Here is a 17,206-nt window from a genome sequence, read left to right as displayed (position 1 = left end):
GACCGTCCAATAACCGTCCAAACTGTCTCTAGTCCAGGACATGAAGGAAACAACGAATGATCAGGTCTGTGTTTTTAGTTGTTGGGTGATTGTAGGACTTATTTAACCATGAAATGAGTCTAGGCAGCTGACTAATGCGTTGATGCTTGTTGAGTTTTGTTGTTCTTGAAACTGGGCACAAATGGTACGTTTTGCCAATCGCTAGCTACCAAGCTAAAGATTTGCTCAACTATTTAAATGAGTGTGTTTTTTTAAATGTATTTACAGACTTAATGTTAAACTCATTACATCAGTGCCTTGAATTAGCAGGCACATTTACTATAATAAAGCCTTGATCTCTTGTCCATTATTGCTACTTTTTTGCCCGTTTATCTGCGCCCCGTGCTTTACATCCTGAATGATGCCGCACACAGTGAGCTGAGCATGGATGCAGTGCTCCTATATTTGCAGCTTGCTTCTCCCGGAGCGGCTGCAGACTGGAGCATGTCCTCAGCTGACCTGCACACAGGAAACGCTGTATAAATGATTTGCCTACGCCTCAGCGTCCGTGCATCGGCCTGAACGGCTTCCGTCAGACTCAGCCACATTAAACTCCACGTTAAAGCCATTTTTGCCTTTGCACGGCTTGTTGTGTCTTGATGTTAAATGATACTGTGATGCCCAGCGCCTGCGCCAGACCGCTGCAGCTGACGTCACCCTCAGCATGGCGGTCAAGGTGACTCCGGCACAATTTCTGCTAAAGATTTGAGTTGTTAAAGCTGTATCTGGTAGCTTTAGGGTTGCGCTGTCAGATGTGTAGAGGAATGTGTCTGCGGAGAGGCGTGTGGCAGTGGCTTTGCTCTAAAACGGCGTGGATCCTGTTTGTTTAATTACTGCATCTGTGCTGTTGATCAGGGGCATCTCTGGCCTCTATTGCTTTAATGCCACTCTGTTGGTGTCTGTAGATGACTTAAAGCAGGGTAACTCTGGAGACTCAACCCCACTGCTGTGCCTTTTGTTTCCTTATTTATGGTCATGTTTTGCTGCTAGCTGGATGTTAGCTTCGGACTGTGAGGGCTGCAAAATCTAAACTTAACTTCTTCTTGTTCCCTGACCTGTACCTCACTTATAGGTCAGTGGATGTTGATCCATTTCGTTAACATTTTGCTTTCGTTTTGTTATTTTTATAGGTGCAAGCAACAAAAAGAGCAGACCCCCATGACTTGAAGAATATTTTTCTTAAGGTGAGAAGAAAAAACGCTTCTTTTTTTATATACACTCATGCCACAAAACTAACATTTGGTGACAATCATGCTGGCTGTGCTGTATACATTATGTGGGATGCTGTTGAAACATAGCTCAGTAAAGGTCATTCAAATGCTTAGACTAAATTTGGCCTGGCTTCCTTTGACTTTGAGTGTGCAGGGCGCTTAGATTTGTGTAGCAACAAGAACAAACACACAATCTTTCACTGTACAACAAAACTAATATATGTCAGAGTGAGTACATTCTTTTAAGTTAACAACTATATTTATTTATCTCTAAAGAACTCTTAATTTCATTGCCACTCTACTTTTATTTATCTACTTTTTCATCTGCATTTTGTTATGAATGTTGTGCCTCTCATCAAAGTGCACCCACCATACCAATAGTCTGCTGCAGTGTTTACCCCATACACCTCTCATGTGGAGCACAAACTTGTTCTGTGAAAGAGGCACTGTTAGCGTCACAGGTCCTCTTTTCTGCCATAAGAGGTCTGTGTAATTTGTGCCGCATACTCAGGTGGAAGAGTTAATTACTAGACGCTCGTTCAGACTGCCGGTATAATTTGATTAAGAACACTTAAGGCCTACTGCGAGGGTGAATGGATACACAATCATGTGATAGAGAAATATAGCGATAAATTGCTTGGAATTAATATTTTAACTTAAAAAATTAATTCAGTGGAGTGCATTGATTTGTGGCTTTGTAACACTTAGCTTGCTGGGCTCCTCCCTCCTCTTTGACTGTTCATCACATACACTTCTAACTCCCATGAGCGTGGTCTTTCTGCTACTATTTCACACAGCACATGTTCCTCCAAGTCATATCAGTTTCAATTTGAAATATAAGCCAAGATCTAAAAATGACCCTGTGTCTCAAAGCTTGACTTGCAGCTTTGGATTGGCAGTTTGGCGTGTTGTGCTTCAGTCAGCTGCCGCTTAACGCTAGTCACATCTTGTTAATGTCAATGAGGATTCTCCTTTTCACTTGTAGTGCTTAAACTCACAGCCTTGGAAAGAAAAGAAGCAGAACTGATTTTTTTTTTTAATATGTGTAAATATATATATATACACATATGCACAAATTATACACAATTTCATTTTAGAATTTGACAAAAAACTTGCTTTGTCTTTGCTGAATTAAAATAGGGCTGTGCAACAATTCTATGGTCTTTCAGACATTCTCAAAAAAACAAGTATCCTTATTAAAGCATTGATGTCTGAAATACCATTTGTTATTACATCTATGCACAGCCTAGCCATGAAAATAACTTGTGATTGGTTGAGAAACAATGGTAATAGTGCACTGGTTCTCAAGCTGTGGTATGTGTACCTCTGCTAGTACTTGGTATCCTTCAGGTGTTACTATACTAGGGTTATCTGTGATTTCTAACTTTATTTGTTTTAATTAGCGGTTATTCCTAATGCTTTAGATGTGCATCTAAGTTAATTCAAAATTAATTGAGCAGATTTAGTCCTAATTTGATGTTGATCTAGGCCTGTTGGAGCTTGGTGTGAAAAGTGTGAGAACCTCTGGAGAACCAATGTATTGATTAGAGCACTTCTGTATTACACAGTGTTCTGAGTAATGGTGTGTCTGGTCTACCGCAGTATGCCAGCGTGGTGCAGGAGGGGGAGCATCACATGACCCCCAGTGACTTTGTGCAAAGTTACCTAGGTTTGCACGCACAGCCTCAGCATAACCCCAAAACTGTAGAGCTCATCGCTGGAGTCGCGGACACCACCAAAGATGGGTAAGTAATGAAACAAGAAACAAACTATTGCGATAGACACAAGGCAAAAAGCAATTTTCTTTTCTTATCAATGCATTTTTACACAAACCTCGCTTTTTGTCATTACACAGTCATGTTAGTGCATTACATACGTGTTACTCAGATTAGCATACTGTATGATAAAGTATATGTGGGCACTAGAGTAGACACTTTCAAGTGAGCTAAATGTCATTACATTTGTAAGACCGAAGTCTGTTAATAATTGAAAGTTTCACTCATGTTTGTTGAGTAAATAGATTGGCTTATCAGTTTTACACTTGGAGTCAAATCCATTTCAAAAGCTGTGATAAGATAAGGAAGAGATAATAATCTAGTAGCATTTACTTAGTCCCCATTCCCAATCATAAAGTGTTGTCCTGCTTGTTGAATGTGCACATATTCACATATTTCGTATGTTGTATTGTGTGTACTGTTACGGTTCATTCAGTGAGTCCTCTTTCTTTGTTGTCCAAACAGACTGATTTCTTTCCAGGAGTTTTTGGCCTTTGAGTCCGTCCTGTGCGCCCCAGACGCACTGTTCATTGTTGCCTTTCAATTATTCGACAAAACGGGCACTGGCGACATCTCTTATGGTACGTACCTCCACTATCAACCGTGAGGCTCTCTTGTACTGCCTCATACATCACGCCTCCATAATCATCAATAGATGAGTTAGATTGATTAGCTTGTTGCAAACCTTACAGACATAGCTGCTGATACAGGCTTGTGCTGCCTATGGTTCTTCATAGAAGTAACTCAATGACACATATTTGTTGTTGCAATTCCTTAATTGCAACCATCGAAATTGTGATTTGATTAATTGTGCAGCCTTCACACATTCAGTAATTTGTGCTTTCGTAAGTACAAGGACTGGAGTCTAACCTTTTTATTTATTTATTAAAAGTCTCATCTCAAGGCAGGAAAGTAACATCACATTATAACCAGTTCCATCTGGAGAGAGGCAAAGTGAACTCAGCATGTCATAAAGCTGGAGATGCGCAGCTTACAAAGGAGCCGCTGCTATGCTCTTTCTGTGCTATGTGCAATGGGCCTCCATAAAGGCAACTGAAATTGAGAGCAGTGCTTATAGTGAACATTTCCCGGATGGACTCGAAAACCTTCAAAATGTAAAAAAGACTGTCAAACAGCCTTTCAGCCCCGCAGTTCAAATTGACTCCTTCCTCAAACTTTAACGAGATTCGCTGCGACGGGAATGAGGATGCGAGATGGACATTTCAATTGCGTCTTGCATGTTTTTCCCTCTGTCTCTTATTTCTTGTTCTCATTTTCGCAGAGAATGTTCGTGACATCTTTAGCCAGACCACAGTTCATCACCACATACCCTTCAACTGGGACTGCGAGTTCATCAGGCTGCACTTCGGCCACGAGCGAAACAAGCGCCTCAGCTACACAGAGTTCACACAGTTCCTACAGGTATAATTTAAGTTTAAATTGTTCATGTTAGCAATTAAAAAAAGAGAATACAAAAAGTCCTGATACTGTATTAGTCAGGTGTTAAACTTTTACTTTAATCTCCCTCATGTTTCCTTCTGTAAACATGTCACAGAAGGAATGATTCAAAGTGAGTCTTTCAGTCTTTTTAATGTTGTTATTGTGCTTTACCAACTTGTATCTTCCTGAGATTTCATCAAAAGTACACGTAAAGTCAGACCTGGGGAGACGTCACATGCAGCTCCATGTTTTTTGACAGAAACTGGGTGGTCCTAAGGCTGGACGGCTGCAGTGTGCGATCCTTCACTGCATGTTGTGGTTTATCATACTTGACTGGGACTTCCCATGGGTGCACCAGAGATATGTGTGTGGCCAGATTATAAGAGCGGTTATCCATACTATTGATTCCCTTTCCTCTTTGGGTCTCATATGTCTGTCACTGTATACATTGATCTGTAGACAACTTTACAGAGGATTTTAACTTAGTCCTTCCACTATTACAGAACACCTGGTAAAAGAGCCTTCTGATGCATTTCTGTTTTAGTTTAATTTCTGTTTAGTATATTTTACATTCATATGTTGGTACATATTTGATATTTAGTTTTTTAAGATTTTTAAGATTTATTCAAATTCAGTTCTGCCACCTTGTGGCTTAACTATGAACGTGTGTAGTGCTGAAAGAGCATGTGAAAAGCTAGGGATATTTTTAAAAGAATAACAATAATAATCAAGGGAACATTGTGAGATTTAGTTTAGAGCAACAATAGAGTGATTACGTTCTCCGTGCAGAGCAGGGTGCTGATGTAACTGTGACGTTGTTGAATGATCCTGTGGTTTGTGCTAAAGGCTCTGACAGCAGACAGTGACCCAGGGTCAGCCTCTCCCTACATCCTCTTCTGATTGCACAGTTGTCAATGTGAATCATCTTCGGCCGACACACCTGCCAACCCAGAGCTCGTCTAGTGTTCAGGGCATGGCTTCCATTAGTCTGTGGGACGTGATGATTACAAACACCAGTGTCTGACACTGTCACGTCTGAAGACTGCACATCTGTCTAGCACTGATATCATTAGACTTTTTACTCTAAGTTTCATTTCACCGCTCACTTGTAACTTAACGCTCCTCATCACAGGAGCCTCTTTCCTTCTCTTGCCATAAAGAGTTGTCTCTGTTGCCACAGGAGCTGCAGCTGGAACATGCCCGCCAGGCCTTTGCCCAGAAAGACAAGAACAAAAGTGGCTCCATCACAGCCCTGGACTTCAGTGACATCATGGCCACCATCAGACACCACATGCTGACTCCATTTGTAGAGGAGAATTTGGTTTCAGTAAGTTGTTAGCAGTAGTTAATATTTTTCTGCATTCATTAAACAAGTCATTAAAGATTAAAACCAAACATGACTGTGGCTCTTTGTGTAGGCTGCAGGAGGCAGCACCTCCCACATGGTGAGCTTCTCCTACTTCAATGCCTTCAACGCTCTCCTCAACAACATGGAGCTGGTGCGGAAGATCTACAGCACCCAGGGGGGCAGTCATCGAGACGCAGAAGTGACCAAAGGTACTGCAGCTGCTGCCACTGCGACGAGACAATGTGATATGACTGTGGCTGTTGGATCACTTTGACTTTCTTAACAGAATGGTGAACTCAGGGAACAGTTACTATAGCACTATATTCAGAAGGTAAATGACACTTTTTAACTTGCTGCTGGTCAGATCACCTCATGTAGGTCTTTGAAACTGATCAGTTACATCTGCTCTTCATTGGTTTTCCTCTCAGATGTAGACTGCCCCTCCACTATCTGTCCATGGTTTTCCTCTCTGTAGAAGACTCAACGAATAGTATTTGTAAATAAATCACATTCTTTGTGCAGCTGGAATAGCGGTTTAGGGCTCTACAGTGCTTTGTGGCCAAACAAATAGAAAGCTTGCTGTTTTGTGGAATCTTTTTGGAAAAAGTCAATAAGTAACTCCCTTTCATTTTTCAACAGGATGCTTTTGAGAGAGATGGCTATTCAGTAATAGACCCTCTCAGCAGGCAACACAATAGTAAAAATTTAAAGCACATCTAAAGTCAGTGAAACTTGCTCACGGCTGCTGAAAGACGTTATTTTGCTTTTCGCCAAAGAAGCATCATGACGACAATTCAATTTGACATATTGTATTATCGGTATCTTGGTTTGCAGCTGAAGTTCTGAACAAAGAAGATTATTTGCAAATACTATTTGACACGATGCGGCTGTAGAGTAAATCTGAACTAGTTCCCGACTCCAACCCCAAATGTTGATTTGTTTACTGCATATTTTGTAATCTGTAGTTCAGCCATAATGACTGTCTCTTCTTCTTTTCATCCTAGAGGAATTTGTGCACGCTGCCAATAAGTTTGGTCAAATCACTCCAATGGAAATTGATATTCTGTACCAACTCGCCGGGCTTCACTCTCACTCTGGGTAAGCGGCGCACTCTTTATCCTCCATGAGTGGAATAAACACATTACAAGGCTGTTTATTGGCTATAAAGATAAGGTTATTTCTCCTATAGTTTAACAACAGTGGCTCCACTGACTGATTTATGAGACAAACATTAAACGTGGATGCAGACTTTATGATGCGCCAGCCAGTGGGGAATATCTGTGTCAAATGTTTAGTAAGAAAACACTTTCATTTACTTGTGAGCCTCGGGGCATCACTCCAGCTTTGTTTGTGTCTTGTTTATACAAGCCCAAATTAAAGTTGCAATAACTCCAGGTTATATGGTAGTAAAAGCTTGGTGGAAAATCTTACATCACTGGCTGTACTTCACATTAGATGGAGATTATGCATTTTCCTGGCCTAACCGCTCTCCCCTGCTGTTGTGTGTTAAGGCGGCTGAACCACGTAGACATCGAGAGGATAGCCCCGTTGGAGGAAGGAGCCATGCCGTACCACCTCGCTGAGGCCCAGAGACAGGTAGCCTGATGGACTCGCCTAATACAGTCCACATCCTCCTGCCTTTTATCAAAGCCTCCTCTCACCTCCATCTCCTTCCTCCTCAGAAAGGAGCAAAAAGCCGGCCTGCTCAGCCACTGAATTAGCAGAGTGCCCATGTTTTTCTTCCCTTGTGAAGAGCATTACTTAAACTCCCAGATAAAAGTACACCAATTATAGTCAGAGAAGAGGAATGGATTGTTGCATTGCACCTCGCCATGAAAGGCTTTTCCAATTTTATTCAGTATAGCTTCAGGTACACATCAGCTGTAATCACACATCTGAGAAGCTAATAGGAGGCTTTTATCCGTGTGAGGTTTTAGGAGCCTTTGCTGAGCAGCACACCATTGTCAGGGGAGTGGGCTGGATTCAAGGTGGATGTGAGAGAACAAAAATAGTTCCTGGCTGCACTGGATAGCAAGGCTGTAAGACTAGGCTGTGGTCAATGCTCACAAGCCACTCACTCTCCTGGGATTTCTGCAATTCGATTCCTCTGTGGGGATCACGCAGCCGCTCTCAGGCATCGCTGCAGTGGAAGTGGGCTAATTGTTCAAAGCCTTTGATCAGGACCTCGGTCTTGTTAGCAGGCACCCCTCACAAGAAGCATCTGGGAAGAGGAAAGAGTGATCAACGAACTTCCCGCTAGTCTGGTCTCAACCCTATCATGTTGATAACTGAAAAAAGAAGACCAGTTATGTGACTCCTTTCTCGATACGGGCTTAACATGGACAACTAGTGATTAGTGTAATGTTTCATGTTTTTGCAGTCTGTTTTTGTCTTGTAGTGTCTTTGTTTAATCAGGAAAGTGTTTCTGAATACAGCAAAAAGAGGAAGGAAAATACTGCATTTTGATATTAGATCAAAGTAGAGCCAAACTTTAAACTGCTCTTTCCATAACTGTAACTCAATTTAAGTGTAATAGTATGAATATACAACTATCTCCCCACCTTTTAGTTTGTCGTGAAGACAGTCCCCCTCAAACATTTAAATATACATTTATCTGAATATCAGCCAAACCTATGTAATGCATTTATGATCATAAAGTCTCCAAATCACCAGACCTGCATCAGCAATAACTACAGCCAAGCATCTATCAAACATTTACAAGCAGACTTACACAGGCTTACATAAACCTGGGGCATAAAAATAAGAACTAATTGTTTTATGTCAGATGAATGACTGCCAGCTTGCGTAAAATGTAGCAATTAATCCTTCCATGGCAAACCTGTTTTTTCCTCAATAAATATGTCATAAATGTGACACATAACATTGTACCTGCGTGATAGAGGAAAGTGTGTTTTTTTTTTTTTTTTTTTTTTAAATCCAACCGTTAATAGGACCAACAAAAAAAAGGGTTCTTTCCACATATGGTCTCAAAGGCCCTGTCTGTGGAGGGTGTCTGAAGATCCAAAGCTGGGTTGATCTGAGATAAGTAGATGCTTATCTTGACATGAAAAGGCAGTGGGGTCAATCCTTTCTGGTGCATCACATGAAGCATTTTTTTTCTCTTCTAAAAGGGGCTCATAAAATTGCAACGCTAAAGCCAAAAAGAATCCAATCCAGGAGAATGTGTACAATGCTTCAGGTATTTCTGTACTGAGACCGCGGTGTCATTCAATACCAGCTGATGCTCAATCAAACACATTCTTCGCTGCATTGTGGAGCGCTCCACGCCGAGTTTCCTTTCCCCACTGTATCTGGTTCACTATAGTTTAATAGCAACTCAATTCATGCCATTCTGCTGCTACCGCTCCTGATCCCCCCCATCTTTCTCCAGATTCATTTGACCAGCGGTGTCTCTTTCTCCCCACACAGCACCCTCACGACACGTCCCGTCCCATCTGGCTCCAGGCTGCGGAGTCCGCCTACAGGTTCACCCTGGGCTCAATCGCCGGAGGTGAGTGACATGTCTGCCACTGCCCAGGGGTAACCTTAGCTGAGCACAGCGGCCCATGCACAGCCCATTGTGATGTGCCACCACTGGCTCCAGGCTGTCGTTGCGAGTCGAGCTTTGGAATGACACAAGTCTTCCGGAACCGCACTCTGGAATCTCCGTCTAATTGCGCTGGATGAGACGCACACTGGCCCCCTGATATACACGGGACAGGACCCCGACATTGGCCCGGCTGTGCACTGTCTGTCCCGGAGTCTGTGACAGGCTCCAGTTCAGGTTGGGTCATGAGCGAAATATGTATATCACAAAAGGGCTACACAGAGGAAAGTGATAATGAGCTGTTTCAGTCTCTCGTGCGAAGAGAGCTCTTAAGAATGTTTGAGAGAGGAGTCATTAAAGGAAGCTTTGACGAGGAGAGGCCAGACACTGCAGGGGAAGCTGACTGTGTACATGACGGCTTTTTGCAATGCGCCGTCTGCTCATTCACATTATACACTCTCTTCCACAGTTTTTTTCTTGTGTCTTAGTTAGAACAAATATTTCTATAATGAAAATGTAATAAAATTCACTTCAAAATATGATTAGACATTCTGCAAAAATAGAAACCTCATTGCATTGTTGCCCATGTCATGTTAGTTTTTGGGGAAAGTAAGGAGAAAAATTGGATACAAACTGTCATAAAGATAACTTAGACAGTAGGTGTTTCTTTGACTGTAACAGGCCTTTTGTATTCGTTTCTGGCACTTGGAATTATATCAGACTAAAAAATACAATTTCATTGAACAGTATTCAAATATTATTTTAAAGGAATGCTTATTAAATTATGATTTGCAGTATAATGCATCACTTTCAAAGTATGTTAGCTTTATTTTCAACACAACACATTGTCTTTTTACTACTTAAACATAAGTCTCTATAGTCTCTATAAATAATCGACATCATGCTCAAGGTGAAGGTCCATGGGGTCAGCAAAACCAAAAACGATTGGGAACCACTGTTTTAACTGACTGAGGACAGAGCCTGTGAGCAGTGTTTGGAGTTTGCAGTCTAGTATGAAGAATTACTATTTCACCTCAGTGATAACTACACATTCTCTTCATTATTTGTTTGCACCAGAGCATGTTCATCAAAATTAGCAATAACATTAGATGAAAAAAAATAGATAATTAATTTAACTTGGGCTGATGTGATCTGTTCGCACAAGAAGGAGGTGAGCAATATAAATACACTAACCTATTGTTTTTTATTCTTATTCCCATATATTATTGTGATTGGTAGCCACTGGTGCCACTGCGGTGTACCCCATCGACCTGGTGAAGACCCGCATGCAGAACCAGCGCTCCACGGGCTCCTTTGTGGGAGAGCTTATGTACAAGAGCAGCTTTGATTGTGCCAAGAAGGTTCTGCGCTATGAGGGCTTCTTCGGATTCTATAGAGGTACGCTCTTTTTTTTGTGTTGCAATTAGCCCCAATACCAGTCGGCGTGCGTGAGCAGACATGTGTTTCCTCGGATGTGCCTGCGTGCTAATATCAGCTGCATGCTTTTTTACTAATTGATTCCAGGAACTGTTGCTCTGTTTGTTGAATAACCTCACGGAGCGGGTTTGCATGTTCATTATCTGGATACCGGGGGAGAGCTCCCCGAGGGGGATTGACAGCTCGGATCCGTGTAGCCGCTCTGTCCAGGTGCCGATAATGGCGCTGTAAGGCCCTGTGATGTGCAACAGTCTTTTAGCTCAAGGCTGTTCTTGTGGAGAAGTCAAGAGTGCCATCTACTGCTACCTCACCGCTGCGCCTTCTCCTCTCCTCCTTCCCCGCTTCCATCGCACATGATAAGAGGCTGGCTGACTCGGAGACAGACACGCTCGGCTGTTTTTTTGGCCAAATACCAGCAGCAGTCACTCAGCAGGCCCTTCAGAAGTTTATCTGGCCTGATGAAGGACAGTGAAACACTACAGCGGTTATCGCCAGCGTCGCACTCCCCTCCTCCTCCTCTTTCCCCTGATCTTGTTCATGACCACACAGCTCTCTCTGTTCTGATTCTAATCCCATATTCACCATTTCCGTGTTTTGTGTTGGCTTTGGGAAATATATAACATATTTTATCCAGATTCCTTTTGTTCAACTCAGTTTTCTGATTTGGTGCATTACAAATCAACCCCTAAATACTTGAAGATGTGCATTTTGTTACAATCCAGATTGCGCATGTCTCTGTAAGGTATTCTAATGGTGTCTATGAATAATATTTTGCAGGTCTCCTCCCGCAGCTCATTGGTGTCGCCCCAGAGAAAGCTATCAAACTCACGGCAAGTCATTTCTCTTTGTAGCTTTAGGAGTGTTCAGAAAGTTGTTTCCTTTGATTCACTGTGAATGAAAGCATGCATAACAAACTGAAGGAAAAGCACTCTTTGCAATCAAGATGTGACTGCAACCACAAGTTAACATTAATGCCACTATCAAGACTGTGACCATGTCTCATCTGTTTTCTTCATGTGCCTCTCGTTTCCTTCAGATGAATGATTTTGTCAGAGACAAATTCACCACAGACGATGGTGCCATCCCGCTGCCTGCAGAGATTCTCGCCGGAGGATGTGTAAGCCTGAAAAAATCAAGACAACCGCAGTACTCATTATAGAAATAAATGTTATAGTATTATTGTTGAGGCACAAACCTCTGAATACTTACTTACAAAAATCTCTCTTGGTTGAACAGCTTTGAACAGTAGTTTCCATATGATTAACCTTTTTAGTTAGCATTTGTGTTTATTATTATTTGGAAAATATGGTAATGTATTCACAGCTTAACATATTCACGTTTTTTGACCATGTCAGATGTGTGTGTGTTACATTTCTCAAGTCCAGCTGTGGTTAAAGTGTAATTCTCCACTCGTGCTGTGTGCCGGCTGGGTGCTGGCAGAGTCAAACTAGCAGAGCCTGCAGGTTGCTGCAGCCGAGCGGGGTCCACAGGTCGTGACCCCTGTCAGGGTGTAATTGGAGGAAGAGGCCCTGGAGGGCCCGGACGAGGCTGGCGCTGGCTCTGTGTGATTGAGTTTGACAGCGACTCATACATACCTGAGGCCTGCTCCACACAGACCAGGTCTACAGGAGGATGTCCCTCTGTGCTCTCTGTGAGCGCCTTTAAAGCATCGGCTTATTTGGAAAACTTCGATGTGTAAAAGGGCTTTGGCTGAAGTGACCTATTTGTTTTTAGGCGTGGCTTATCTGAGAGGTTCTCTGACAAATTCTTTGAACACAAAAATCAAACAGAGAAAGATAAATGCTGATGGTGACCACATCATTCTTCAGGCAGCGGATATTCCCCGTCCACTTTAAATGACTGAATGTGCTGAAGCTTTTTTTAGACCTTGTTCGGATGTTTACAGATAATGTCAGTGGGGTCCACTGGGGCCTGATTCAATTTTGGAAGAGTGATAAATGTGCTGGAGTCAGAGGGTGCTGTGCCTCAGGGCACTGGCTGCCAGGACCAGGCCGTCTCCCCTGAGACCAGGCTGCTCCGGAGAAGTGTCCAAGCTGAAGCTGCCCGGGACACTGCCCCTCCTCAAAAGGTGCCTCAGGGGGGGCATTGGAGGCAGTAAGGGGCAGCGGGGGCAGAGGGCTGGTGCCAGGGTCGCTCCTCCCTCACCCCACGGTTGCTCTGCTCTGACCCCGTCCCTCCTCTGTCAATGCCTGCCTTTTACTCCCATCAAGGACCTTCTCTGACTCATTCAAATCTTATCAAGACAAAAAGCATCTTTTGTGCTCAAGTTTACTGAGACAATTAATAAAGGCCCGGGCACAGGGGAAATGCTTACACATCATAATCATGTTCACCCACAGTTCACCCCTGACAAAGTCACACCCTTTGTTGATGGCAGACACTATATAATGAGTGTTCAGCAGGTCTGGGCTCCCCTTTGGCCTCTACGTCCCAGAGAAGGACACTGAGGAGATGCTGACCTGCACATACCCTTGATGAATAGATGCGTCTTTGGGACTTGTATATAAATGAACAGTCTCTGCTGTTTCTGTTTGGAAGTGACTTATGACACGAATAAACAACAAGGAAATCAGCAGTTTAATAATTGAGAAAAATAATTCGCTGGTGCATTGGTTGAGTCAAAGCCAGTACCTCTAAGTGTCTAATGCCAGTGTTTCCCTCCTCACAGGCTGGTGGCTCCCAGGTGATCTTCACCAACCCTCTGGAGATTGTTAAGATCCGCCTGCAGGTGGCTGGAGAGATCACTACGGGCCCCAGGGTCAGTGCCCTGAGTGTTGTCAGAGAACTGGGCTTCCTTGGCCTCTACAAGGTGGGTCAGCACCTCCACCCCCCATGAGCTCTGCAGCATCCTCTGCTCACAGCTACACAAGGACAAACTCCTACTGTAATGTTTGATAGGGCAAGCTTCAATAACACTTCCAAACTGCATGGGTTTTTACATGCACATCATTTTTACACTTTTATGGTCTGTTATTGTACACTATGTTTTAAGAAGTGTAATACTAAACTTACTGAACTCCTGAAACACCTTTTATGGCAAATATTACTTTATGTGTTGGTTGTTTGAAATGTAAATGGCATTACACATGTATTTACGGTACAATTTTGTCGCTAAGACACTAAGAGAAAAATGTCTTATAATAATTAAGTGTTGTGTTTAGGACCAGATGACAAACCTTTATGTGTACACAAGCATAATAGAGATCAAAATACAAAATTGAAAGATCAAACAGATTCCTACTGACTGTTTGTAATTTTCCAAAACAGTGTAAAACATGCAAAAGGCACAGCGGCCAACAACCGACAGCAAATTACTGAGGGGATTATGCTTTGCTACTGCTCCTTTCCAGATCCTTGTGGGCTGGAGTCTTGTGTTCATAGTCCATATTTTAATGAGGAGCAGACAGCGTGTGGCTTGTTAAAAAAAAGCTGACTTCCTCTTGGAGGGCTCAGCCAGCACACGGGGCTGCAGCCTGTGTGTGATGGATCTGTGGAGGCCCACCGTTGCGCCTCTGCCCTGGAGCGCTTTGGCTTCAGCAGTAACACTATTCCCCCTGTAGAATGAACGAGACAACTCCTAATCCTCTCCTATACCCTTCATGCAAATCCAAGTGTTAAGGAATCTTTGTGTTTTCCTTTTTTAGGGAGCCAAAGCGTGCTTTTTGCGAGACATTCCCTTCTCCGCCATATACTTCCCGGTCTATGCCCACACCAAGCAGAAGCTGGCAGCTGAGGATGGGAGTATCGGACCATTGCAGCTGCTCACAGCTGGAGCTATTGCAGGTAATCCAAGGATACAGGAACGTAGAGCCTCACGGTATAGAAAATGACTATATGTTACTGTAAGTCCATTTTAATTACAATCATATTCATAATCAGTTTTATCCGAAGAACTCTCTCATATAAGAATATCCTTTCAATAGTTAAGGATATTGCATCTGCCAATATTCCTACTTCAGTAAATTTGGTGTGCACTGTTTGAATGCAGTCAATCAAAAGTTTATTCGATATTCATGTACAGAAGTGATCAAGCAATTCGTATTTTCTTCAAAAAGTAAAAAACAAACAAATAAAATGCAGCAAGTTATGACCAAAAGTTTTCAGATGAAGCTTTAAAAATGAATTCTATAGTTTACCTTTCCTCCCCCGTGGCAAACCTACATTGTTTTTCGCCGATGTAAAGTTGTTCCCATTTCAAACCCTGCGTGATACTGTGGCAATCGGAGTAACTGATGCCATCTGTGCATAGTGAAACTGCTTCATTATCCCTGTTTCCCAAGGCGTACCGGCGGCTTCTCTCGTCACCCCTGCCGATGTCATCAAGACCAGGCTCCAGGTGGCGGCCCGGGCAGGACAAACCACGTACAACGGAGTCATCGACTGCTTCAGGAAGATCCTAGCCGAGGAAGGGTTCACTGCGTTATGGAAAGGCGCAGGAGGTAAATGCACCGGCGGGGAATTAAAGCCAGTCGCACCGGCTGTAATTGTCCCTGAGCTGCTGGATAAATACGAAGTCCCTCATGTTCGATCTGCCCTCTTTCAGCTCGAGTGTTCAGGTCCTCGCCACAGTTTGCTGTAACGCTGGTGACCTATGAACAGTTACAGAGGTGGCTCTATGTCGACTTCGGAGGGCAGTAAGTATGAGAGTGATTTACTGCTGTTATTACGACTTGTAGATGTTTATTTCAGTTAATCAAAAGGCTATCACAAAGCTTTTAGTGAACAATAAAGAATAGCAAGACAAATATAACTCTTGGGCTGCGTATTCCGTAAAAAGTGTATCATAAACATGTGGTTTTGCTGCTATTGTCATGTTGTTTGTCAGTGGTTAGTTTGTTTTGTGCGGCTCAAACAGACACTTTTCCCCAACGACTCTTCCTATTGGTCAGCTTCATCGTGCTCTGAGTGAGTGACACAGAGATTTGGCCGATCACAGTTAAGTGTGAACAATTGGAAGCAGCAAAAGGCTTGAGTGGCTTTTAGTGGCTTCAGCAATATGATACTAAGCGTTGAAGCAGTTTATGAAAACAGCGGTAAGAATATGTTGGCTCATTGCCTATCCTCAGTTAACACTAACTATCGTTTAAATCAACCAAACTTGATTTATAAAGCGCTTTTCATACAGAAATGCATCACAAATTGATTTACAGATGAACACACTTGCCTGGCATCAAGTCTGGTTTAATTTCTGTACTGAGTAGAAACATTTACATTATGACATTTATGTTTCTTATTGTTAACTTAGAGAATATTGGTCATTATTTAACCTGCATTCATATTCTTTGTCCCAAATTAACATTTACTACAGTATGAGCTAAACCAGTGGTTGTCAGCTTGTGGGCTGAGACCCAAAAGTGGGTTGCAGTACTTTATGTTGTCAAATTTAATGCTTGTTAATGCCCAAACGCTATATTTAAATGCTATTTTGGTGGTCACAGCCTGAAAAGTTTGAGAACCCCTGTTTTAGAGCAACCTTTTTGGTCATTTCGATGACCTTACACAATAACAATTGAGCAATGTAATAATTTTCCATTAAATGTAGATTTAATGCCAGCTTGAATCAAATGTAATACTTTTTAATGACATTTAAGGCCTTCATTTTGGTACAATTAATTGAATGACTTTGTGCTATTTAATGCACCACGAAAACCCTGGTTACTATGAACTAAAAATTTGAAAAAAAATCTACTTCATTTGTGATAAAACACACAAAATTAGGGTCTTTTTCTCGTGTTTATTTCTCATGCTGTAAAATGAAATTAATATTTGTGTGCTTGTTTAAGCTACACCAGCTGAGAATCACTGATCTAAACTCTCTGTGCCACACTGCCTCCTATGTCTGAGTAAAGGTACTTCTTTCCTTCCCAGTCGCCCCGTTGGCTCTGCGCCTACCCTTAAATCCAGCATCCACGACCTTCCCTCAGTGAAAGTGGACCATGTGGGGGGCTACCGTCTCGCGGCCGCCACCTTCGCTGGCATCGAGCGCAAGTTCGGTCTGCACCTGCCGAAGTTCAAGCCCTCTGCAGAGGCGACAATCACAGCAGAGCCCAAAGGCGAGCCCCAGCCTTCATAAACCTGTCACTGTGGGCTGCAACTTGTGAAATCTCCTTTTCATGCTTCACAATGGTCTTCTCAAACCATACTACAGCTAACTGCTACTTTTGTGTTATTCTATTCTAAAATGCTGCATGGGAATGACTCTTCGGCTTTTTTGCGTTGCTTGCACAAGTCTATTGTACATATTGTACTTCTCTACAGAGGGACATATAGCTTCATGAATGGTTGTGGGTATTTTCCAGTGTGCTGATGCTTTGGTGTGCATGTGTTGCCTTTCAGAGACACGTTCGTGTACAGATGTTTTCAATGATTATTTTGAAATCACACCAGA

At 42.6% G+C, this 17,206-nt stretch overlaps 1 protein-coding gene across 2 annotated transcripts; it reads left to right on the top strand.

Annotated features, from left to right (window-relative positions):
• On the top strand, positions 1-17,203 carry LOC306967492 (electrogenic aspartate/glutamate antiporter SLC25A12, mitochondrial-like). Of its 2 annotated transcripts, none has more exons than XM_079562553.1 (18): positions 1-64; positions 1,170-1,223; positions 2,853-2,995; positions 3,491-3,606; positions 4,308-4,447; positions 5,646-5,792; positions 5,884-6,022; positions 6,818-6,911; positions 7,325-7,409; positions 9,243-9,324; positions 10,600-10,758; positions 11,575-11,627; positions 11,834-11,914; positions 13,487-13,627; positions 14,463-14,601; positions 15,099-15,257; positions 15,362-15,452; positions 16,687-17,203. In XM_079562553.1, exons 1-18 carry the CDS (start codon positions 41-43, stop codon positions 16,889-16,891), a joined length of 2,052 nt encoding a protein of 683 aa, XP_079418679.1. In that variant the 5' UTR covers positions 1-40; the 3' UTR covers positions 16,892-17,203. The 2 variants fall into 2 exon arrangements, with proteins under 2 accessions (XP_079418679.1, XP_079418680.1); XM_079562554.1 differs by lacking the exon at positions 1-64 and adding an exon at positions 455-715.
• Positions 17,204-17,206: the final 3 nt, after the last annotated feature.

The sequence above is a fragment of the Gobius niger genome (genome assembly GCF_951799975.1).
Source record: "Gobius niger genome assembly, chromosome: 9".
Lineage (NCBI taxonomy): Eukaryota > Metazoa > Chordata > Actinopteri > Gobiiformes > Gobiidae > Gobius > Gobius niger.
Note: the sequence above shows the minus strand (reverse complement) of the source record. Positions and strands in the feature narration are given on the sequence as shown.

Bases quoted from the DNA above. Each gene is read 5' to 3' on its own strand.
- LOC306967492 (XM_079562553.1), top strand. From the start codon at position 41: ATGAAGGAAACAACGAATGATCAG. The intron at 1,224-2,852 runs GTGAGAAGAAAA...GGTCTACCGCAG, and splicing joins TGAAGAATATTTTTCTTAAG to TATGCCAGCGTGGTGCAGGA. The intron at 3,607-4,307 runs GTACGTACCTCC...TCATTTTCGCAG, and splicing joins CACTGGCGACATCTCTTATG to AGAATGTTCGTGACATCTTT.